This window comes from Centropristis striata, chromosome 9, assembly GCF_030273125.1.
Source record: "Centropristis striata isolate RG_2023a ecotype Rhode Island chromosome 9, C.striata_1.0, whole genome shotgun sequence".
NCBI lineage: Eukaryota > Metazoa > Chordata > Actinopteri > Perciformes > Serranidae > Centropristis > Centropristis striata.
Genome location: NC_081525.1, coordinates 30,561,253 through 30,585,091, shown reverse-complemented (window position 1 = coordinate 30,585,091; position 23,839 = coordinate 30,561,253). Strand labels below are relative to the sequence as shown.

Below are 23,839 nucleotides of genomic sequence, written 5' to 3'. Positions count from 1 at the left end.
AAAAGCCAGACTAAAAGTCAGAAACGATCGATTATTATATTTCTATAATTGCTTTTAGATTTGATGTAAGAGTTTAGAATTGCTTTTTTTCATCCTTGAGTTACTACTAATTTCTCGGAGCTACAAATATACAGTGATAAGATTATATTTCTGCGTTTTAATCAGGCGTGAAAGAGGCCAACCCTGAGGTCCTTTAGAAGGGGACTTGCGGCATTGGACAAAAAGAAGGTAGCAGCGGCTGCTTTTGGTCCCACTGTTGTACATTTTCAGAAACTACAAGTCTTTTTTTGCCTTTATCTCCCGGAAAAATCGCACGGAATCCCACCGTCGAACCAAGATCGCGGGGCTGAGGAGGGAACCAAGAGGCAATTATGATAACATCCGCCGGTAAGTGTTAGGTAGTGGTTTTATTTTGCTAGCCGCAACCCAAGCTAGCTGCCATTGATTTAGCTGAGTCACACGGCTAATGTAGCCGTGAACATGCAGCCGTTCACCGGTATTAGCCAATAAATTCAGTTAAATATTTCTCAGGAGAGAAGAACCCTTTGTAATGTGTATTTGGTGTGAGCAGGCGACGATTTAATCAATTTAACGCTGTTTATATATAGCAGTTCATAATAAGGAAATGTTAACGCTAATGCTACCAGTCACCAGTAACGTTAAGTCACTGTACAGGATCCTGAAGTTAGCTGTTCAGCTCTGATAGTGTTCAAGTTCATCTCTGTATACAGGAGTTATTTTTCAGTCTTGAAAATAATTCCCAAAGAAAAATCACGTCATATATATTCTGTTGTCCCTTTTTACACCCCCACTGTCAGTGTAGTTGTGCAAAACAGTTTCGGGTTTCACCGTTGACCCTCATCTATCTGCTTCGTTATTTACAATATGTTTATAACATCTCGATTTCTCTCAGCTTTGTATACATAATCTATTTGTATAACACACTGGTGCCAGGCTTGGAATAAATTCTCTCAATTTTTAAAAATTATCCTTTTGAACTTTTAATCAAATGCACCTCGCATCTTGTGTCGCTTTTTTTTTAATTCAAGTTTTTATTGAACTTTTCAAGGCTCAGGTACATGAAAAATTTAGTACATATCTTCATACAGAACAGCTTGGTATTATTATTATTAAGAGTTTACAGTGACAGTCTCAGCACATTTTTGTCTCTCAAAGGGTAGAAAATACAAAAGAAACTGAGTACATAATAATATAAAGTCGACATGTATCATATCTGTACACACACACACACACACACACACATCATAAAGTGATGAATTACATTTTCTTATTCCTTTATTTCTTTAGAAAGATAGCCTACATGGTATCGCCCAACTTGTGATTATTAAGAACCTTGATGATAATAATGTTTTTACCAGTCCAACAAATAAACTGAACAGAAAAACAAAGTTGGGAATCACTGATCCTGATTTTTGATTTCAATAACTGAAACTCATTTTAGTCAACACCCCAAACAATGTGATGTTAACCATGTGTAATTCCCTAGACTGCATTGAAATATAATACATGGCTAGGGTGTAAAAAAATCCCCAACAACTTTTAAAAAAACAAACCCAAATTGATATATAGTCAATACTTGGATCAATAAGAAGGTGTATGAACTCCTGTGAATGCAGCATCCACTCATTTAATTTTGTTTCTCTCTTTTTTTAGCTGGAATAATTTCACTCCTTGATGAGGAGGAGCCACAGCTCAAGGTAAGACCTGGATGGAGAGTGCCTTGAGATGGCAAACTCCCATACGGAGATGATGAAATGCCATATTTAGGACATCCAGAAGTATGTGCTTTTACTTTGTATAAAAGAAAATGCCCGTTTTAGGATACTGGCTCACACTGAAAGGGTTCACATTAACCAGCAATAAAGCTCTCAACCTTTCAAACAAACTGATTGAAGATTGTCACCTGAAGTTTTCTTTAGAGGGTTTGAAGTGTGATATGATGTGCTTTCTGTGCAGAAGGAGGCACATGATGTAATATGGCTAGCAAATAGTGTTAATGCATGTTTTGTTATAAAAACAAGAGGCTCTCACCACTCTGTGCTTTGCAATACAAGCCTCAGATTCTATGCTCATGTTTTGTAGGCACTTTTGTGAAATGCTTTCCTTTTATATTCCTACAATATAAGACTTGAGTAATGACAACAGTGAAGTAAATGCTTGGTACAGACTAAACCTTGAACATGATTTCCCTTATGGACCAAAACTATGGAATATATTAAGTAAACTAAAGTGGATCTTTTCATAATGGCAAGATTGTAGTTGTGACAAACAAAAGCACAGACATGATATGTAAATGATGTGTCTGCAACATGTCTTTCCAGGAGTTTGCTCTGCACAAGCTAGATGCCATTGTGAATGACTTCTGGGCTGAGATTTCCGGATCTGTAGATAAAATGTAAGTATTACCAATGAGCTTGGAGACTATCTTACATAAGTGTGACAGCAGTAACTTTGTATGTTGTAGGGGGAAAGATATACATCAACTCAAAATATTGACACTAGATGCAGACAAAATGTAGCAGTGCAGTGTGCAATTTTCTCACACGTAGGATACTGAATATTCTTCCACTGTGGGCATTTGAATATGAGGTTATTTAGCAGATCTCTACATCCTTTCCAATTTCATATTTTGCTGCTCACACACTGCCCCAGTGGGAGAGAGAAAGATAATTTAGTTATGACCATTCACATTCAGTAGACAAACAAAAATATCTCTTGCAAGTCAAAAATGTTCAGTCTTATTTAACCATATCTTGTCTACTCACAGTGAGGTCCTGTATGAGGATGAGACGTTTCGGAGCAGATCGTTTGCTGCCCTGGTGGCCTCTAAGGTTTTCTACCATCTCGGAGCCTTTGAGGAATCTCTGAACTATGCTCTCGGTGCTGGTGAGCTCTTCAATGTCACAGATGACTCAGAATATGTGGAGACCATCATTGGTGAGTAATCAAACAAAAGCTTTTCAGTGAATAACTTGAAGGTGCAAAACAAATTTCTGACCCCTAGCTTACAAACCTATCAGGGCTTTCTGGTAGTAAAAGGCAGTAATTAACACATGGAATAAGATTTTGATTTGAATTATATAATTGAAATCAGGAGTTAAATGGAGCCCCTTTTTTCATCCTTTTTTTGTGTGTTTGCTTCTAGCCAAATGCATTGACCACTACACCAAGCTGCGGGTGGAGAATGCCGAGCTGCCAGAGGACGAGGAGAAGAAAAGCATCGACCCTCGCCTCGAGGGCATTGTCAACAAGATGTTCCTGCGTTGCCTAGACGATCACAAGTACAAGCAGGCCATTGGCATTGCCCTGGAGACCAGGCGGCTTGACATGTTTGAGAAGACCATCTTGGAATCGGTCAGCCTTTATTTTCATTTTGTGCTAGCCATAATACTCACCAGAATACCCATATTTTTTGAGAGTCTAAAAAAACCTGGCATAATAATGCCTCAAAACTTAAACAAAGATCATGAGATTTCCTTTGTTACAGTACATGTTTGTCTTGGTGACATTGACTAATTTTACAGTACTTGACCTGTAGAGGCGTAGTTCTCACACAAGAACATAGATATTAAATATTGCTGTTGATTGTGCAGAATTGTTTCTTGTCATAAAACAAGTAAAAAAATTGTTACTTTCTTTCTCCTCTCATGCAGAATGATGTGAGTGGCCTCCTTGCCTACAGCCTGAAGGTGTGCATGTCCCTGATGCAGAACAAGAAGTTCCGCAATGAAGTGCTGCGGGTGCTGGTCAAGCTCTACATGAACTTGGAGAAGCCTGATTTCATCAATGTCTGTCAGGTAACGATCAGATCCTCAAAAACACTTCATGCATTATCTCCCTTGATGTAATAAAAATATGTCTTTCTTGAGACAGATTAGTTCTAATAAGTTCCATTCAGTGAAGGTATGGCTGCATTTTTCAGACAGAATTTTCTCCCCCTTTTGCTTTGTGTGTGTTACTGTTTTCAAAATCCCCATCGCTAGTTGAAGCAACAGTTACCTCCGAGCTAGTGACCTTGTTAAAAATGGAACATTTTGACAAAGACTTGTATCATGCTCTGAGGCAGGCCTGCTTGGTTGTTGTGGTGAATGGTTGCAAATACACATACAAAGAATATGTGATGCGAAAGTTTCATATTCATACATAACATGTACTTTTGAACTCACATTATTCTTGGATTGCGTTCAATGTTTTCTATAGGTTCAAAATGACACCTGTACTGTATCTGATGTCACTTAAGCTTACCATGCATTACATAATAGCTGGAAGCAATGCTATATAAAGATCATATGCATTTCTTTACCTTCACAGAACTTAATATTCCTCTAATTTTTTTCCCTTCTCACCTCTGTAGTGCCTGATATTCCTGGATGACCCACAGGCTGTGAGTGACATCCTGGAGAAGCTAGTGAAGGAGGACAACCTGCTGATGGCCTATCAGATCTGCTTTGATCTTTATGAGAGCGCCAGCCAGCAGTTCCTCTCCTCTGTCATCCAGAACTTGCGCACTGTTGGAACACCTATCCCTGCCGTCCCCGGCTCTACAAATACAGGCACTGTGCCCACACCAGACAAAGACAGGTGGGCAGGGGAAGAAAATATGGACACATTGAAACTTAGTCTGAAGCACTGACTCTTGGCTCATGTTCACAAGCCTTAGGGATTTTTCACTGCTAATGGTTTTGGTTTAATCTTTAGAAAATCTCTGTTTACACTTTCTTTGGGCTTACGGGAACATTTTCAAAGGATGGCATTATGCAGAACATTGAACTTACCAGCAGAGGAGTTTACATTCACAGAGTCATAATATTTAGAAGCCCTAATACAAATGCATGTCTTATGGCCCATCAGGCCACTTTTATTGAAAATGGCAGAATCTATGATTTAACACTGACAAAAAGTTGTTTTATGTGTGTTACAGTGATGCAATGGAGACAGATGACAAGGCAGGCAGTTCCCCTGCTGGAAAGCCGGTAGAATCGGTATGCTCTTTGGATTGTTTCCTACTGTAGCAATTTTTCATGCCAGACCCTCATCATTTTTCTGAGCATCTTTGATTGTGTTGACAGCTCATCATTTTGCTTCTCTATGTTTTTGTAGAAAGATGAGCCCAAAGACCAGAACGCCAAGATGATCAAAATCCTTAGTGGGGAGATGGCCATCGAGCTGCACTTGCAGTTCTTAATCCGAAATAACAACACAGATCTAATGATCCTTAAAAACACAAAGGTGGCTAGCAACAAGATTAATGGCTTAGAGAACATTGTTGAACATACAATTGTTTACATGGTGAGATTAACTTCAGCTTTTCCTAAGCTTTTATTTATTTATTTTCCCTGTCACTCCAGGATGCAGTCCGAAATTCGGTGTGCCACACAGCCACAGTAATAGCCAACTCCTTCATGCACACGGGAACCACAAGTGACCAGTTCCTCAGGTAATTGTGCTGGGGAAGAAGTGTATTTCATAATTGCACAGACATGTAGAAAAACAACATATGTATGCCTCCAAGTGACATTTGACCAAAGCTTTTGTTTGACTTTTTAGAGAAAACTTGGAATGGCTTGCAAGAGCCACCAACTGGGCAAAGTTCACAGCCACAGCAAGTCTGGGTGTCATTCACAAGGTACATCGATGTTTCTGTGATACGAAGCAAATTTAAAAAAACAATTAATTTTATTCCATATTTAAAATTGAACATAATATGCTGTGTTCTTCAGGGTCATGAGAAGGAGGCTCTCCAGTTAATGGCCACCTACTTGCCAAAAGACACTTCCCCAGGCTCGGCCTACCAGGAGGGAGGAGGTTTGTACGCTCTGGGACTCATTCATGCCAACCATGGCGGAGACATCATTGACTACCTGCTCAGTCAGCTAAAGAACGCCAGCAATGATGTAAGTTTTTATACTTTTTCTTTTTGCTGTTATTATTATATTTTCAATTAATGCAATAAAGTTACTCCTGAATAATTTCTGAAAGAAAGGAATCATTTGTTTTGTGCCTAGTTTAAGTCACCCTATCAGTTGCCAAATTTATGTTTCAGTGTTGCATTTCTCATGGACGGTTTTCCTCTGTTTTCTAGATTGTCCGTCATGGTGGCGCCCTTGGCCTTGGCCTGGCGGCGTTGGGCACAGCCAGACAGGATGTTTATGACCTCCTCAAGTCCAACCTCTATCAGGATGATGCTGTTACTGGTGCGTAGGCTTTGGATGAATTGTTGACAAATTATTGACTAAATATTAGAAACAAAAGTGTGTCTACTATGGTATGCCTATTAATGTTATCAATATATCTGATGTTCAGTACTTTTTAAATATAAATTTGTATTTTATGCTAGTAAACATCTGTTTATTTAAAAACAAAGCCATGCTGACAATATCATATGACCTCTCAGGTGAAGCTGCGGGTCTGGCCCTGGGTCTGGTCATGCTGGGCTCCAAGTCAGCTCAGGCCATCGAGGACATGGTGGGCTACGCTCAAGAGACACAGCATGAGAAGATCTTGCGAGGTCTGGCAGTGGGAATCGCCCTGGTCATGTACGGACGCATGGAGGAGGCTGATGCCCTTATTGAAAGCCTCTGCAGGGACAAGGTAAGGCTGAAAAGCCATCAGCATGTGACATACACCCTGAGATCATATCAAAGTCTGCAGTACTTTGTATTTGTAGCATTGATGCAGCTAATGTGAAAAGTAACATGATACACATGGAATGACGTAAGCTTGATTAATCCCTAGAGAGAAGTAAATGGGGTGGGTATGAAAAAAATCTCTATTTTACTACGTCTTAGCGGTCCATAAATCTTGCAGGTGTTACATGCAGTTCCAATGTTTGATGAATTAAGGCCTGTATGTACTCCAACAACCCTGTGTTGTGTGTATATTTCATGTCACACATGAGACTCGCACCTCTTTACCTTGTGCCAAGAATCCTTCTATAAGAGCTAGATGTGAGAAATGACTCAAGCTATTGATGGTAGTTATGCATCCAGGCACAAAATCTCAAGCTCTGCTTTTCTTCACTGTCTATGATAGGACCCCATCCTGAGGCGCTCTGGTATGTACACAGTGGGCATGGCCTACTGCGGCTCTGGGAACAACAAGGCCATCCGACGCCTGCTACATGTCGCTGTAAGTGTTTTCTGTTGGGCCCTCGTCTCAACACATTATTTCACAGAGGGAAGACGACTTTATCATTCTGGCAGTGAAGCAGATGCCAACGGCCACAACAGCACAACTGTGGCTGCCATCATAATTCAAATGAGTTAAATGCAGTGATAATGAATGTTTATAAAAAATCAAATTGGGAGTAAAATAGCTTAAACTAAGATTCAGCTTGAACATAGCAGATCTGTGTTTTCCTGGTTTTTGCCTGAATTCACAGTAAAAGTAAAACACTTAATACAAGGACAAACACAAGATTATGATATTACAGAGAATGTATGTATATTCAATTCATTGTGATTTTAGTGCCACATATTTCAGGGGTGTGAACAACTTATTGTCCTGTAGGTGGCACTTTATACAAGCTAAAATTATTAGATGGTGTGGTAGTGGAGCATATTCCTTATTCTGTGAGCCACAAGGGAGCTCCCTTACTGGCACCATTAAAGTTGATTGCAGGATTTGATGAGTCTCAGCATCAGCTTTGGGTGTTTGACTGATTTGCTTCTCTTAATTAAGGTGAGTGACGTTAATGACGATGTCAGAAGGGCTGCTGTCGAGTCCATTGGCTTCATCTTGTTCAGGTAAGACCAGACCAGACTAAATTGCTTGAGCTTCGAACACTAATTAGCTGCCCTACATGCACCAGAGGCCTTTCTCTTTGTAGCCTCACAATCTTGGCCAAAATTCCAGCTATTTATTGACACACACTATTTTACAGCCATCTTTAGAGAATCTATTAGACATTTACCTCTAAAATTTACTCCATTGTACAATATTCAGTACAATCTACTTTGTCTGATGTGTTTATCACAAATATGACACTAAAATATTTTTATGGTTTACTAATATAAATATGAACCAAGCTAATTTGTCCTTACTTGAGAAGAACCAGAAAAGTTATTGGAATGTTTTAGACAAATGGTGATAATGTATGCAAAACACAATGTAGACACATTGCTTTTTTGGATACAATTGCAATCATCTCATGTTTTTTTAAAAAACTTTTTTTTTTTAAATGAAACATTTTTTATTTATTCTTTCTTCTGTTCCACTGGGTCACACCCTTTTAATTTTGATGCTACCAACAAGATGTAGTGTGACATTAACACCTTGTGTATGGTGTGATAGGAGAATTCCTGTTTCCATGGAAGGCATTCCTGTGTCATAGGAAGCTGGATGTGTTTGTCTGGTTGTTTATAGGGATTCATCTTTCTTGGGCCCACATGAATTTACCCATCAGAGACCAGAGGAGTGTTAAACAAAGCGTCTAGCCAGTGCACAAATATCAGGGTGTGAATTTTAAGCCCAAAAAAGGCTATGTGATATTCTGCGTGATCAATTGGCCGCTAGATAAACTTTGCGTAAATCTTCACTGTGTTTAGAGAAACTTGTGAACCAGAACAATTCAGTTGGCCTCCTCTTCTCTGACTTCCTAATGGCTCAACGATAAGTCCCTGCAATCCCCCAACATGTACACTAACACACAGCACACAAGTCTTTGCTATTCTTACAAAATCAACAGAGTTTCTGTTCGTTAAAAAGAGACGGGGTTGGTCCAGGCAATAATGAAACCGTGACACACTCCAAGCTTGCATACCAAGCTTGTGGAGCACTTCTCGCCACATTGATCAAACAATGTTTACATTTTGTTAACTACGTTTCGTTTAAGGCTGTTTAAACTATCATGTATTTGGATGTCTAGTTTTTTTGCTTAAAACATTCTACAAACTGCTGTTGTTGAGCATAAAGGGACTGTAACAAATAGTGCTGAGTGCACTGTCTCTCACTTTTCTTACTCGCTGGTATTTCAGTATTTGCTGTTTGCTGATCTTCTGAGGTTCATTAAAAATACATTTCCATTGCTGTTAAAATAAAGTAGCATGAGAGTGTAGACAAAGACAATAAAGGATTTTTTTCAATTTTTGTCAGTTCAGTAACAGAACCATTTTATTAAACACATTTAAGTTTCCATTTAGTTTGGATTTTGTTCTTTAATATATACAGTCTTTTATTTGGAAACTCTGTAACATGTCAAAACATCAGGCTGCAATACATATACAATAGAGCTTTTCAAAGGTCCAGCAAATACAAGTACATGATTTGAGTGCAATCTATGTCTGTTGTCTTCCAAAATATAAGCATTTGGTCTGACATGGTTTACAGCATTCAGAAAGCCCAAGTTGAAAGGATCAGCACAGAAATATATCATAGACACCATTCACAGAGCGTTTCCAGGTTATCATTATGTCTTCAATCCTCGTGGCCTGAACTTTTCAGCTTTTTTTTTGTTGTTTTTTATTTATTTATTTTAGTTCACCTGTTACAGGTCATCTCAAAGTTTTTTTTAGATTTATAACGTTTGAAAACTCAAACTCTCTTCTGGTACGCTTTGAAACGTCTTTCTATCTTCGAGAATTCACATTATTGATATGATCTGTCCTAAAGGCCCAGTGAGGAATATTTCACTATATATTCACATATAACAGAGGAGTTTGACTTGACATGAAATGTGTGTTTCCCAAATGGTCATAATTGAAAAATCAAACGACATATTTGATGTAAACAAATATTAACAGAAAGGAACTGTGTTGTGTCCTGTTTACAGTTAGCACTGCCGTTAAATGATTTGTCAATTAGATTGAGAGCAACAGCAGATTCACAATTATGCATTTGGAATATTTGTTGTGGGGATAGTCTTTATCTTTAAAGAGATAAAAAAGTTTGCACCAAATCCACTTCAACAATCCCTTTCTTGTGTGGCATCTCTATACACAGCTAACATGCTCCTCTGGCTTACCACCTTCACTTTCAGTCAGAAGGATTGTGTCTAACACAACACCACTGGGTAACTGTACAGGTGCTTGCCGGCACCTCAATGGGCTTTGGTAGCTAACTGCTCCAATGCCATTCTTCATTCCCCGTTTCATGAACAGTTTAGAGTTTTCTGCCATCGAAGATCTGAAATGAAATGATGAAATCCTTGTCAGGGTGCGATCTGCATTTGAAGCCCTTCGGTGCCTTTCGCCCCCTTGACTGGCAGGGTTTTCGTAATTACACGTGATATAACGCGTGAACGCTTGCCTGAAAGTTTTGTTGAATAGAGTGTAGACTAACGGGTTGATGCCAGATGACACATAGCCCACCCAAACAAAGATCTCCATGAGCCGTGCAATTACATGAACATCACAGCTGGTGCATAGCACAGAGGAGATATTGGTGATGAAGAAAGGGCACCACATGACTACGAACAGGAGGAAGACGATGCCTAGCACCTTTGAGGCACGTTGCTCATTGCTCAGAGTCTGCATTGACTTCTTGCCCATTGTTGACATTCTCCGAAAGGACCTCTCTTCACCTGTAGGAGAGTTTGTTGTACCTGCATATGGTTTTTCATGCATTCTGGGAAATCTGCTATCCAGCATGCTAAGTTGCTCAGCTTGAGGTGGAGACCCAGCCTGTTCTCTTTGAAAAACTGTAGAGACTGTAGGAGAGTTAAAGCGCTGAGACACCCTTGACCTGAGCAGATAAACCTTTTTGCGCAACACCTGGACAGTAAGCAGGTAGATGACCATCATGATGGTCAGAGGGATGAAGAATGCCGCCAAGGAGCCAAACATGATAAACTCCCGGAAGGTGTCTGTTTTCAGCAGGCATGTGTGGTTACTGTTGAAGGTGACATTGTTGGGAAGATGGTAGTTCTGGAGCCCCTTAATCGGAATTGGAATTGCGATACCTGGGAAATGAAGAAAAAAGAAAAGAAAAAGAAAAGTTGACAATTCTTTATTTTGCAATTTTTTAATGTTTCAATGCCAACTACAGTAGTATTTCTTTTTCACCACAGGGAATAATAATACAACCTTTTTTTGTATCATAGTAATAGAAATTGAAAAAAGATTCATGCTTGCTTAAAAGACAGTGCTAGAAATAACCAGGCACATTCTGATTTGATGATTTTGTAACTGCTAACAGCAGAAGAGCTTTTACCCTGACAGTATACTGGTGCTCCGTTTAAGTGCTGCTCCTTTCATTCCATCTGATCTTTTAGCTTAGGTCATGAAATGAAGCTCAAATGAAACCAAACCCATCAGCCAAACCAAATGCTTTCTTTGGTCTGAGGACTGGGCATCAAGCATTAAGCAGTAATGCCTCAGTGAATTTGGCCACATTTTTACACTCCAGTGTTAAACATAATGAACAGAAGCTTCTTTTCAGATTCTCACTGTGAAGCTAAAACGATTACCAGATCTTGAACAATGAGCCTTAAACACTCGTATAAGATCTTTAAGGGACTAGCAAGCAGCTAAAACAACCTCTCTGTCAATGCTTTCTATTCCTAAAACAGGCATTCTTATAAGAGGACTACACCTTTTCATCTAGGAACCAATTTCATTGGCTGAAGCTGATTATCAATAGAACAGCTGGCTTTGGATGCACAGGCCAGATTGCCCCTTGGACAAACTTCAATTTCTCATTAAAATTGAATGGTTTGTCCCCTTAGGAAATGATCAGTATCCCCTTTTAAGATTAACTGGGACCGATAAAGTGTGATACTACTGTCCCAGCCCCTCAACCACCCTAGCTTCTTCCCATATATACTGCAGCTGGTAGGTTGCTGTTCATATAGCATCTGATTTTCTGGGAAGTAGGTCTGGGTCTACAAACCAGGTTTGCCATGAATATTCAGGCTAAAAACAGATTGTCCCCGAGAAATAACTAATCAAAGTAAAGACTACTGCAGAGATGGAAAAGTTAAGCGACCGATATTGGCCCTCCCCACCATGCCTCCACAGCAGATTTCTGCGATTGTCTGGAAGGGGTAAATGAGGAATAAATCGGCCTAAAACTAAAAAAAAGTCCCGGCTTTAAGGAGGAAAATCACAATTGTTATGCTTACCAATGGATATGAGCCACACCAGTGCAATCTTCACCATTGCTTTGGCTCTGGATTTGTACTGGCTGTGCTGGATTGGCTTCTTGATGGCAATGTAGCGATCCAGTGAAATGGCGCATAGGTGCATGATCGATGCAGTTGAAAACAGCACATCAAGGAACAGCCAAATGGGGCAAAGGGGCTCGGGAAGAGGCCAGTCAGAGTCTAAAGAGAAGGAAATAAGTTCAGTAAAACCATAAGCTTTTGTCTTGCCGTTGTTATTGTTGTTGGGGGTTTTTTGTTCGTCACTTATCTAATGGCAATGTCTTTATAATTAGTTTTTCCCTTTTTAATATACTTATCTGGTTTAACTAATTTTCATTCCAAAAAGAATTTGGTCTTTTACACCACCAGCTATGGGAGATATAACCCAATGGCAATGGATTAGAATTAGCACTCATGCAAAAGATTGGTGTTTGTTTATCTCTGTGAGGAATGACTTTACTGGAAAAAGGAGGGTTCACTGACTGTTTATGGAGCTAAAAGCTCTTTATGTAGATGTGCTGGAGACCATGCTCAACAGTAGTGTTTATTTTCAGTTCCAGACATAAAATTGGCAAGTAATTGTTCTGGCTTTTGTCCTGTCACCCATTAACATTGCTAAAGACTGTTGTTGGAAATATTCCTTATACATAATTTTCTTTTTGTTATGCCACCCTCCCCCCTCTTTTCCTAAGAAACCACTTTCTTGTCACACTTGGAGGAATTTTTGAGTCATAGTTTTGATGAGGTTTCATCTGGAAGACTTTTTCATTGACAAATACTTAACTCCTTCTTAAAGTAGATCCTCTGTACGTGTTTTGTGAAGTGTTTAGTCCTATGCCAAATTCAATAAACATTGTAGCTTGTAAGGTCCAAGTAGCAGCTGAAGGGAACATATTTTTATTTTATTTAATTGAATTAAGAAACTTTGAAGGAGTACACTTTGGGGAGCCATCTGAAATTGGCCAGCTGTATTTGCTTTAAAAAATGTCCTTGTTCAAATGCCAATCAAAATAAATTGATTCACAGAGGGTAATGGATAACTTTAAATTAATATAAGTCAAAATTAATATTTTATAAATGGTGCAGGTTTTTTCAAAGGAATACATTCAAGTTGACTGTCAAAGAAACAGTATGTGTATTAGCTGTTATCATTTGCAGAGAGTTCTTTCTGCTGGACACAGTCTGTAAGCTGTGATATTCTTTTTCTTTTTGTAGTGTTTTTTCTTTCATATTTTCTTATTGTAGCTTGTGTTTATTCAACCAAAACTCATACAGTCCATTATAAACTGCAAAACGATCACGGAGCAAAGTGAGACAGGAATGGAGAGGTAGTAAAAATGCATATTTAATATCTCTAGTAAAGAGATGGAATACCTTGACTCAGTCAACAGTTAGTGTGTTGAGAGATGGTGCCTTGCAGGTATGATACTTTAGGAAGCAATACCAAATCATCTGTCCTTTCAGAAACAACCTCTTGGGGTTTTTTTGTCAAGCAGTGCTATATTTTACATTTACAACAGTGTGCAGATCGCTTACATTTTTCAAGGTTTTCCCTATTGCTTTTACTTCATCTGCCCAGCAGATGTATAAAGTGACTGACAGTCCTTACAGGTGCGACTATAATTCTGTCACATTTTTGTCTCGCTTTTTTCGGTTTTTCAAACTGAAACTGCCTGAGCTTTGTATGCCTTCCCATGATAATGGAATGCTGTATGACATGGCAATTAGTTTGATCTCTGATCTAAACCCATATATCTGCCATTCTTGTGTTTTATCTTTCTTGTAGCTGACATAAGGGAGTGTTTGTTGCAGCACTGTAGACTACTGATGTTCTGCTGGTGACCGTATTGACAGTATAACCTGTTTTCTACTGTCTAATGGAAATTACATTTGGCAATTGAAAAATATATTTCCAAGATATTTTTCACTTTAAAAAACATAATTGCTGATTTCTATTCTTCAGAGCGGCTGTTCCACACTAAACTATATCACCCTCATGTTATACCTGGGAGACACATCTTTGTTAGTGATCTGTTATGTGAAAACATCAGAAGTCACACAGTCGAAAGTAAGTTAGTAAAAGTGTGCGTCATTGACATGGTTTAGTTATTTGTGGACTGCAGTAGAGCAAGTTGTATTGTCTTGTTGAAAAGTAGGTTAGCTGACTTTCATTGATATTGAGCAAATAGACGCACATGAGTAGCACTTCCATGACTTTCAGTGTTGTGAAGCCACCCATTTCAATAACCCTTTCCCTTTTCCACCACATTTCAGTTTACAGCCTGCCATGCTGTTGTTCAATTCTCAATTGGCAATGATGGAGAAAAAAAGGTCGGTTATTTGACCAACAACATGTAAGTTGACATGGGGTCAAGTTTTCAGTTTTTGCTAAAGTTTTAGCATCTTGAAAATTGGTGTATTTGAAATAAAACTGTACTCTCCTCCGTCAAGGAGATGCTATCACACCTTTACTGCATTGTTTCTCAACTTGAGTTATGACTTTTAATCAGGGTGTGAGATAAACCCATGGACCTGAATGTGGACAGAATGTAGACAGACATAGATTAAGTATAGATGCAATAGTAGATTAACTGTATGGTCCTCTACATGAGGATTAGATGTAAGCAGCTCCTGTGACTAGTTAGAAATGAGCAGGCCTTCCAGTGTAACGCATCCAGTTTTCATGCAAATGTGATTTGAGACAGGAAAGACCAAATATAGCCCTGTTTCACACTATACTGTAAATCACAAGTATCGTCACTATATAATATTATACCAACACTTTGAACAATGATCCAACAATGATATATATATATGCAACGATACATCAATCTCTATCAGTTTATCGAGTCAATGATCCAATATAAATATTGTGTGTGTGTATATATATATATATATATATATATATATATATATATATATACACACACACAATATTTATATTGGATCATTGACTCGATAAACTGATAGAGATTGATGTATCGTTGCACCACTAATTCTTATGTGTGTGAGAAACATAATTATGATCTGGCTCATTATCCTCCAATTGAATTAATGGAGAATATTAGCTTGGCCACAGCTCTGTATGTTGCAGTTGTAATAAAACATTGAGAATAAAAGTCCAAATCAGTTCCTTTGCAGCTGTATTTACATGACACTCACTGGAATTAAAATAAAATAGTTTGTTTCTATGGGTAATGATCCCTCAGACCAGTAGATCAGTCCAAGCTATGCAACTGCTACCATAGAACTGCCAGAGGAAATAGCATGTTTATTATCCACTATCTCTTGTTATATTTCCTCTAGAATAATTTGTTTAGTGATAGTCAAGATTGTATCTAGTTTTGCCCGCAAATTATTTTCATCCTCTGATGCTACCAGTAAGCATGTTGGCCTGTTTTCCTTTATAGATTTCCTTTATAGATTAGTAAGGCTAAGAAAGGTTAAATTTGAAATGTAATGGGAGACTTCTTCGAAAAATGTTTGAAACTGGCTATGCCCCCTCCACACACACACACTGTTAATCATTTTAAAACATTTTGTCTTGAACATTTGTAAGGAATAGCTTTCTAGGTTTTAAAGGTTTTTAAGGTAATGTCATTTGTCATTTAGGTTTCATCAGAATGTGAAGGAATTGATCTGAGCATTGAGCAAGTACATGTTTTTCCTGGTAGAGTCCAGTTTTTATTGCTTTTGTATTGCACAGGTTTGTTTCAAAGACGAGACAGGTTTTCAAACACAAGGCCCCAAGCTAAACTTACTGTAGAGAACAGTGACGAGGGCAATGGGCATCACTAGGAGTCCCACCAGCAGATCAGCCACAGCAAGCGACATCAGAAAGTAGTTGGTGGCATTCTGCAGCTTTCTTTCAAGTGACACTGCAAGAATGACCAGGATGTTTCCTCCAATAGTTGGAATGATAACCATGACGATAAGCAGGGCAGCCCATCTCAGCTCAGCCCCAGGCGTTTCTCCTGACTGTGAGCCGTTAGCCTCGAGTGGAGCCTCGACTGCTTGAGACATGGTGCTGCAGAAGTTACAGCAGGCCTTAGCTTTGGTCGGGGCTCTGATCTTTCTGGTGTTGGACACTCGGTCAGCATGGTCACTGCGTCCCACAGGCAAGGACACAGGGCAGGGTGGCACAGCTCGGGGTCAGTGCACAGGATGCTTCATCCCTTGTGCACTGTGCAAACCAAAAGGAGTTGCTCAAAATCAGTAGAGGATCCAATGTTTGAATGACAAAAAAACAGGTCCACACTCCAATGCTGACTATAATCCCAACACGATTAGTACTTCCACAGTGAAATAGTAGCAGGGGTCCTTACTTTCCAAGGCACTCTTGTCATCCACTGCGATCACTTAAAAGAAGGAACAAGTCTGTTAAAGGCACAGCTTTACCTTGTTACTTACTTGCTTAAATTTGCTGAATGATTATATAATGGGGAGAGATGTTTATTGAAACGAATGGGTCTTTTCCATAATGTGGAAACAGTAATGGTCACCACACTGGGAATTTCTTTTCCGTAATGTGGAAACCTGTTTAAAAATATAAGGAAAATTTCTTACATGCTTTTTCAGTTTGTTATTTTGTAATTTATTCTAACTATAAAACTGCTTTATAAAGGTTTTAAATTGTCTTGTATAACGTTTTTTATGTAGACATACCATTTAAAGTGAAAAAGCACATATCATTGTAAGCAAAACTAGTAAATGAATGTGAGATCTCAAATTTTTAATTGTGACAATTTCTTTTCAATGCATAAATACAGTTTACAATATTTTTAACCTCCCCTGATGCCTAAGATGGTTTGTCTCACTCTGTACTTAATAAGCCTGTACAGACGAATGGATGTGGAATGTATCACACAAAATCAAACTTGATCAATATATTGAAAACACAACAGTTCCAATTTGCATTAGTATGATTTTACTTAAGTTCTTCTTACCTGATCCTGAAGGTAACATTTGCTGTACATTCAAGTTCCTCGTTGACGTTTAACTCCTCAAGTATTTTTCCAAGCCGCTACATCTTAACTTTCATAAACACCAAAGCAATATTTTGTGCTGGGTGGACAGTGCAGCTTAACGCCCAATGCATTTCAGTCTTTGCAGTCCTCCTTCGTTTAATATAATTTTTTAAAGTCTCTTAACTCATCTTTATAATTCTACCCTCCCCAAATAAGTACGTGACAGAGAATGCCCTCCTTCAGCGATATACGCCTAAATCTGTCTCTGTCTGAAGCAGTCCATGATGTGGAATTTGTTTTGCTTCCACATGTTGGAGGAACCCCCAGTCTTGCTTCGCATCACCTACCGCGATCACAGGTTTAAAACTTTCAGATGTTGTGGCTCCTCTGCCTGTCTCCCATTCCCACTCGCTGCCTCTTGTTCACAGGCTGTGATCAGCACGCACTCTCTCTAGTCTTGTTCGCTCTCTCATTCTTCCCCTCCCTCCCCTCCGTCTTGCCCGTGAGTCAGACTCTGTACAAAACAGATGAATGTCTTCATGCTGGCAATATGCCAGTGGTTCTGGGAGGTAATTTCCCTCAACGCAGCCGTCCCACTGTTTATATTTGTCACTTTCTGTTCTCTCCTCCATTCGAAGCAAGCAGTGGTGGGGCATGTAGTATGGGGAGAAGCCCTCTGTGTGCTAAGGTGCTTGAAAATTGCACTTGTACCCCATAGCTTTTTTTAAATTTTTGTCCTCCATGAGTTCATTTTCAGGCTTTAGAAGGCATTTAAATACCTATCCTATTTTCTTCTGGATGATTACTTTTGAAATTGAAACCATATTTGTTTTTCCTTTGATCTTTCTGCCTCATAAAGTCAAAATGTGTTTTCTGTCAGTGTTAACTCATTGTTTTGCTTTTTTAAAAGCAGATGCAAGATGTTTAAATACGTAGGAATAAAAGACCTCTGCAGTTTACAGTAACCAGATGATGATTCTTCACAAGAAAATGTGTGAAATACAGCCAGAACCACCCCACTTGGCTCTGTGTACGGTTAACTTTCCCAATGAAGAGCAGTCCATAAAGGAAATGTTTTAGCTCTAACATGCTTCCTACTTCCTACTTCTGCAAATACCTTGTTAAGATCTGTCTGATTACCCAGAACCCCTATAATCTTAGTTATCAGATCAACACATTTTGCTCACTTTCAGCAGGTATTACCTGCACCAAGGAGGTCATGTTTTCGCTTCAGTTGGTTTTTGTCTGTTTGTTAGAAGGATTGCGGAAAAACTACTGGCCTGATTTTCATTAAACCTGGTAGAAGGGTGCATTTGGACTGGATCCAAATCAAGGGGCAGATATACAAGTTATTTTTCACTTGTTAACATTGGGAGAGAGGGCACAACCTTGTACTCACCCTTGTGAAGTGCTCTTGTAGTTGTACTTGTAAAGCTTTTTTTTTATTAGGTTGTATTATGTTGTATTTCTAGACTAGACTTCAATTTCTAGAAATTAAAAAAAAAAGTTCCTATTTTGCTACTTAACCACTTCTATCTTGTGTCCCTTTTGCCAGACATTGTTTGGTTTTTAATTGAATTTAGGTGTTGATTATAAAAGCCATGCAGCCTCTTGACTTGTTAAATGCAACACTGTCCAGGTACTTTCACAATGTATTTGGGTGAGTGGTCGGAACAGACAGGAAGCAAGCTAATAAGGTCTGCTCTCTTACATTGCAAGTGCATTAGAAACGGCGACAATCACATTTCATGTGGTAAAATCACTCTATAATATGTTTAGCAAAGCAGCTATATCTGCTTCTTTCACTGACCTTTTAGTGTATGTGTTACTTCCCAGAGCATTGCCTGAGACCTGTAGACAGAGGGAGTTATTAAGTTGCAGCTGTATCAGCCTCTGTCACTCACCATAATATATCTGAGGCATGCACATTTAATCATACAGTCCATTAACCAGTTGAGTTAAAGTCTTGCACATTTTTGTAACCCTTTAGGTAATTACTTCTAATTTGGCTTGTATGACTAATAAATTCTTAAAGCAATGTTACACAAGGGTGTTAAGTACATGAGAGATACTGTGGACTGCTCAGGTTTTAATGTCTTCACGTCACGGTGGATGAAAAGAAGAAATGAGGGAATGTGTTAGCTTTTAATGTCCGCATTAGGCTGAAACCGTTTGCCTTCACAAGCTTTACATGTAACATGTTTACATGTTTTCTCATCTCATTGATTTTAAAAAGTATTTCTGTTCATTCTGAAGTTTTTAAGTCCATCCACCACACATCATGAGTATAAGTTAGGCTTGAAATACAGACGTCGTTGCCCCACTGCCTTTTCAGACTAAACAAATGCTGAATATTGATTTCTTCTTTTCATCTGAGTTCTTCCATTTTTCTTGTTGTTGAAGGTAATTAGCTTATCTTTACTTTGAAAAGGTTGAAAAGGCTTTAGATTGAACTATTTGACAAAGCCACAGCAAAGTTTTCTTATTGTGCCCCGAGCTGCTGTAGTACCCCTTCGATTTTAAAACTCATCATAAATTAGGTCTCAGTGTTTAGCGAACACAAAAGAACTTTTGACTTTTGTTGGTATGGTTCATACTTTTTCATTATATAATGGAATGAAACAAAATTGTCTCTGAGGGTTTTACATTCTGGTCCACATCCTAGTATGGATTGAAGGGAGTCATCGCACTACCAGAATAGAATAAACTCTATCCCCGTAGGTGGAATTGAAAGGTGATCTACATCTCCCAATGATTGCCATTTGTGATCTCAATAATCCTCACGTAGTGTTTGAGTTAAGCTTCTAATTCCAAACAGATCTGTGGAGATTATACTTTGAGAACATGCCACGACAGCATATCGATAAACAGGACTAAATGCACACCCAGAGAAGCTTATACTTGTTTAGACATAATTTTCAACTTTAGTGAGGCATTTTATTGAAATCGATTGACGGCTTAACCCATATCGTTGTATTTTCTGTTTCCCCCACGGGCCCAGACATCTTGGCCACCTTCTATACTTTCATGTAGGATTCATATATCAATAAAATGTAGCTGTAGCTCCCACAATGATGCATTTTGGTTTTACTGTTTCCTACCTTGCTGTTTCTGAGCTTTTATTTGTTTCAGTCCAATAAAATATGAGCTAGTAAAACAGCTGTCTTTGCTAAAGTTGTCATGCTAAAAGACCTTTCATTTTGGTTATGAACAGACAATAGTATTGTTTGTTTTTTTATTCAATTTGTAGTATTTATATAAGTCTTTATTCTCTGTTCTGTCTTGTTACAACATTGTATCATTAGGAAAATACCAAACTAAAACCAGCTGTTTTTATAATCTGAGAGCGAAGATCAGCCAAGCGATTTATCCTCTGTCTTTCTTTTATCAAATCAGTGAGCTTTTAGTGACTATAGCAGTCTCTTCAGTTGCAGGGAAGGGGCAGTGTTGTTGGTACCGTTGATACAATGTGACAGTTTAACAGTTGTGGAAAGTCAGATTCTGACTTCTGGACTGGACCGACTAAACAGTTTGTTTCTAAATTTTAATGATTATAACTTGTAATTACAACCCGAAGGCTGTATAAAGACGGCCCAAACCTTTCTGTGAAATTCAAAGGTGCCGAGTAATCTAAACAATCTGCTCATTTGTCAGACCCAGGCAGCGCTGCTGTTATCAACACCACCATTCACAGGCAAACTGTCAGATAACATTTTTGGTTATAGAACAGATTACTTCATCCTTGTGCAAGTTTTCTTTTTCTTCAAAATGATGCCCCTCTGTTAGTCAAGTTTAGTGTTGTGCCTTAAAATAGGTCCATTACATTGTAGTTTCTTTTCTCCCTTTTCCACAACAGCACCAGGGGGAAAATGCTTAAGGATTTGGAAAGTTTTTTGAGACCTAAATCAAAGCCATGCCTTTCATATCCATGCTCTTTCACTTCTCTTTCTCTCTTTGCTCTATAATTTATTTCATACCAGTGAGTGTTTGGATGGGCGAATGCACCTGTGGCACCAAAATGAATGTCTTAATGGTATTTAGTCCTTGACTCTTTCCTTGTTGAACCATTGAAAGACGGTCTGAATAGCATTCCCCATCATATTTATGTCAAGATGAGTACAACAGTTATAGTTCATGTGCTCAAGGTCTTAAAGCGCTTTATATTATATGGAGCATATCACCCCATCCATCCATCTAAATTTTATTGTAGGCATGATGGGCATGTTTTGTATAAAGCCTTCTGCACACATTGTGACACATCCAAGCAATTTGTGATTGATCAGAAATTGATCTTAATGCCTCATAAATGTGTCACATTTATCCTAATCCCGACTATAATATTTAATTACAAGAGAACAAATTGTTTTTAATTATAGCACAAGGTATCAACATTGGATGTATCTTTATTTTTATAGGTCTATGTAATGGTCACAGTGGCTCTAATCCTGAACGCTTGTGTTGTTTAAAAGTTAACTTCAAGTGCCTCTTCTTGACTCACTCTTAATTTCTCTTTGTGTCTCTCTTTAGGACCCCTGAGCAGTGTCCCAGTGTGGTGTCTCTTTTGTCAGAGAGCTACAACCCTCACGTGCGTTGTGGGGCTGCCATGGCCCTGGGCATCTGCTGTGCTGGGACAGGCAACAAGGTGAGTGCCTCTACCTAAATTTGTCTTTTCTCTCACGGTATTGAACTGTTGTCAAATGAAGTCAACAGTGTTTCAAAATTATGGAAAACGGGGGGGGGTCTCTAAAAATAGCCTGTTTCTAAATCAGAGCATTTCTCTTTTAGTTCATGTAAATAAAGGCCCAGTGACCATCAAATAATTAACAATTTCTTATCCTCCAGCCCTCAATAAAGACAATATACATTTGGGTGAACTGTATTGACCAAACCATACATCAATTTACCACAAATAGGTTCAGACCTTTCTTGCTAGTAGTTACAAGATGTAAATAATGATCTCTTATTTGATGAAATGTCTGCATGAAATCATACCTCTGTTTGAATTGGTTCTCATAACTGGAATTAATATTCTTCGTATGGCGGCTCACAAGAAAAGCTTAAGTAGCACTTTTCCAACACAAAGGCAGCACTGGCCCCGCTGTCCTCATTTATCCCATGTGCTTTCTTTGTGTCTTAGCGTAACATGTGCGTCACTGATGCAAAGACTATTTATGCTGCACAAAGGGTTTTCCTTATATCATCCAATTGATGGCTCCTTTGTGAGGCTTATCTCAGATGAGCGAGTACAGACTCATTTTCTGTAGCCGCTGCAGAAGTTGCATAGAAAAGGTTACTTTCTCTTGTCAAATGTAATGATGCCTCCAGAACAAATGTTGCTTTGATAAAATTAATTGTGTGTAATGTTGTTGCTCAAAAGAGAAGCCATTATTATACTAAAATTATCTTACAAGACTGTCAACTTCTTTTGAACCTCATCTGCTTCAAGACAAATTTCAAATCATACCACAGTTTGATCAAAAGCCTCGAAACATAATCATAATTTACTTTATATAGTGATTAAACATGTAAGCAGCTATTTTGCTTGCATTCTATTGACATTTGATTTCATTTTTGTGGAGTGTCAACTCTGAGGAGCTCATAAATTGTGGGAAGTTCTTGGTAGGTTTGCTGATAAAATGTTCCAAATTGGCTCACAGTCACCGGGCTGTACCCTGTCATCGTGTTTGGGTTCACTGAAGTCCGAAAAGGAGAGTGAAGAAGACAGAAGTAGGGGGTGCTGCCAGTTCCTGAGTTGTCTCACTATGTGGGCTGATCAGTCTCAGGTGGCATGGCTGAAGCAGAGTCATGGCTCATTGCTTCCTGAGCCTTGAAGCACCGAAGTGAATGTTTTGGACCAGATCAGGCCGAGGCATGCTACAGAGCTGATCAGCTCCAAAGCTCTACTGCTTGGTTTTTTCCAGAATAAGACCTTGGGCACATTAGGTCCTTTAGTGAGAGTAATGATGTTGTGGCAAGAGAAGTGGGTCACCTATTTAGATGGAGCACATTCCTTTGCCATCATTTATACACCTTGGGCTTAGATATTTTTACTTTTTACTTTATACGTAAAAGAGAAAACTGCACAGGAAAACTGTTTTCTGAAGTCGGTTTGTTTATGCTGATTTTGTGCCATCCTGAGAATCTTAAATACTGTTCAGTTTGTTTAGTGAATTGGATGGAATAATTGATCACCAAAAACCAGCCACAACTTCAAAATACTATCATATGATCCACTTTTATAAATATGTATGGAAATGGAAATTATGTCGTGGTGTGTTCTGCACGATTCCATTTATTCACACAAGCATCTAGCCAGTTTTTTAGGAGTACTGAATTAAAAAATTTCAAATCAGGCTGAGGCACAAGGCTGCAGAAAACAGTCAACCACTGTACGTGGATTAGGAGGATCATAAGCAACAACATTATGTGTCGTCCTGTTCTGCTGATTGGGCCTGACAGTAAATACCCTCAATTAAACCCCTCGACAGCCTATCAGGAACAGGATGTGGTCGACTGGTGTTGGCTTTACACTCTGACTTATCACGACTGTCTCAGCCAGCTGAGCCGAGAGCCACGATGAAACATGGTTTATTTTACCTCCACTGTCATCATCCTAGTTTGTTTCTCTTTCCTTGGCGGAGCTGACGCCTCCCTCTGAGTCTGGTGGTGTGGGTTACAGCCATTACTGCTCAGCTGAGGACAGAGGAGAGTTCAGAAAAAAAAAGAGGAAAGAGGTGGTCCTCCCTCATTTTTACATTCGCAGTGATCATGG

At 38.9% G+C, this 23,839-nt stretch overlaps 2 protein-coding genes across 2 annotated transcripts in view; one reads left to right on the top strand and one right to left on the bottom strand.

Moving 5' to 3' along the window:
• Positions 1–210: 210 nt before the first annotated feature.
• Positions 211–23,839, top strand: part of psmd1 (proteasome 26S subunit, non-ATPase 1) — a 42,483-nt gene continuing 18,854 nt past the window's right edge. Inside the window, exons 1-17 of the mRNA XM_059341435.1 lie at positions 211–387; positions 1,675–1,718; positions 2,343–2,416; positions 2,789–2,958; positions 3,167–3,375; positions 3,675–3,818; positions 4,376–4,602; positions 4,943–5,003; positions 5,122–5,250; positions 5,370–5,458; positions 5,569–5,647; positions 5,742–5,915; positions 6,104–6,215; positions 6,416–6,612; positions 7,054–7,149; positions 7,702–7,766; positions 21,595–21,709. Of these exons, the coding sequence (XP_059197418.1) occupies positions 372–387; positions 1,675–1,718; positions 2,343–2,416; positions 2,789–2,958; positions 3,167–3,375; positions 3,675–3,818; positions 4,376–4,602; positions 4,943–5,003; positions 5,122–5,250; positions 5,370–5,458; positions 5,569–5,647; positions 5,742–5,915; positions 6,104–6,215; positions 6,416–6,612; positions 7,054–7,149; positions 7,702–7,766; positions 21,595–21,709 (2,001 nt within the window). The 5' untranslated portion in view covers positions 211–371. The remainder of the gene's footprint in view (positions 388–1,674; positions 1,719–2,342; positions 2,417–2,788; positions 2,959–3,166; positions 3,376–3,674; positions 3,819–4,375; positions 4,603–4,942; positions 5,004–5,121; positions 5,251–5,369; positions 5,459–5,568; positions 5,648–5,741; positions 5,916–6,103; positions 6,216–6,415; positions 6,613–7,053; positions 7,150–7,701; positions 7,767–21,594; positions 21,710–23,839) is intronic.
• On the bottom strand, positions 9,168–16,123 carry htr2b (5-hydroxytryptamine (serotonin) receptor 2B, G protein-coupled). The gene is made up of 3 exons (XM_059341436.1): positions 15,862–16,123; positions 12,080–12,280; positions 9,168–10,918 (listed from the first exon to the last, which is right to left on the bottom strand). Exons 1-3 carry the CDS (start codon positions 16,121–16,123, stop codon positions 9,951–9,953), a joined length of 1,431 nt encoding a protein of 476 aa, XP_059197419.1. The 3' UTR covers positions 9,168–9,950.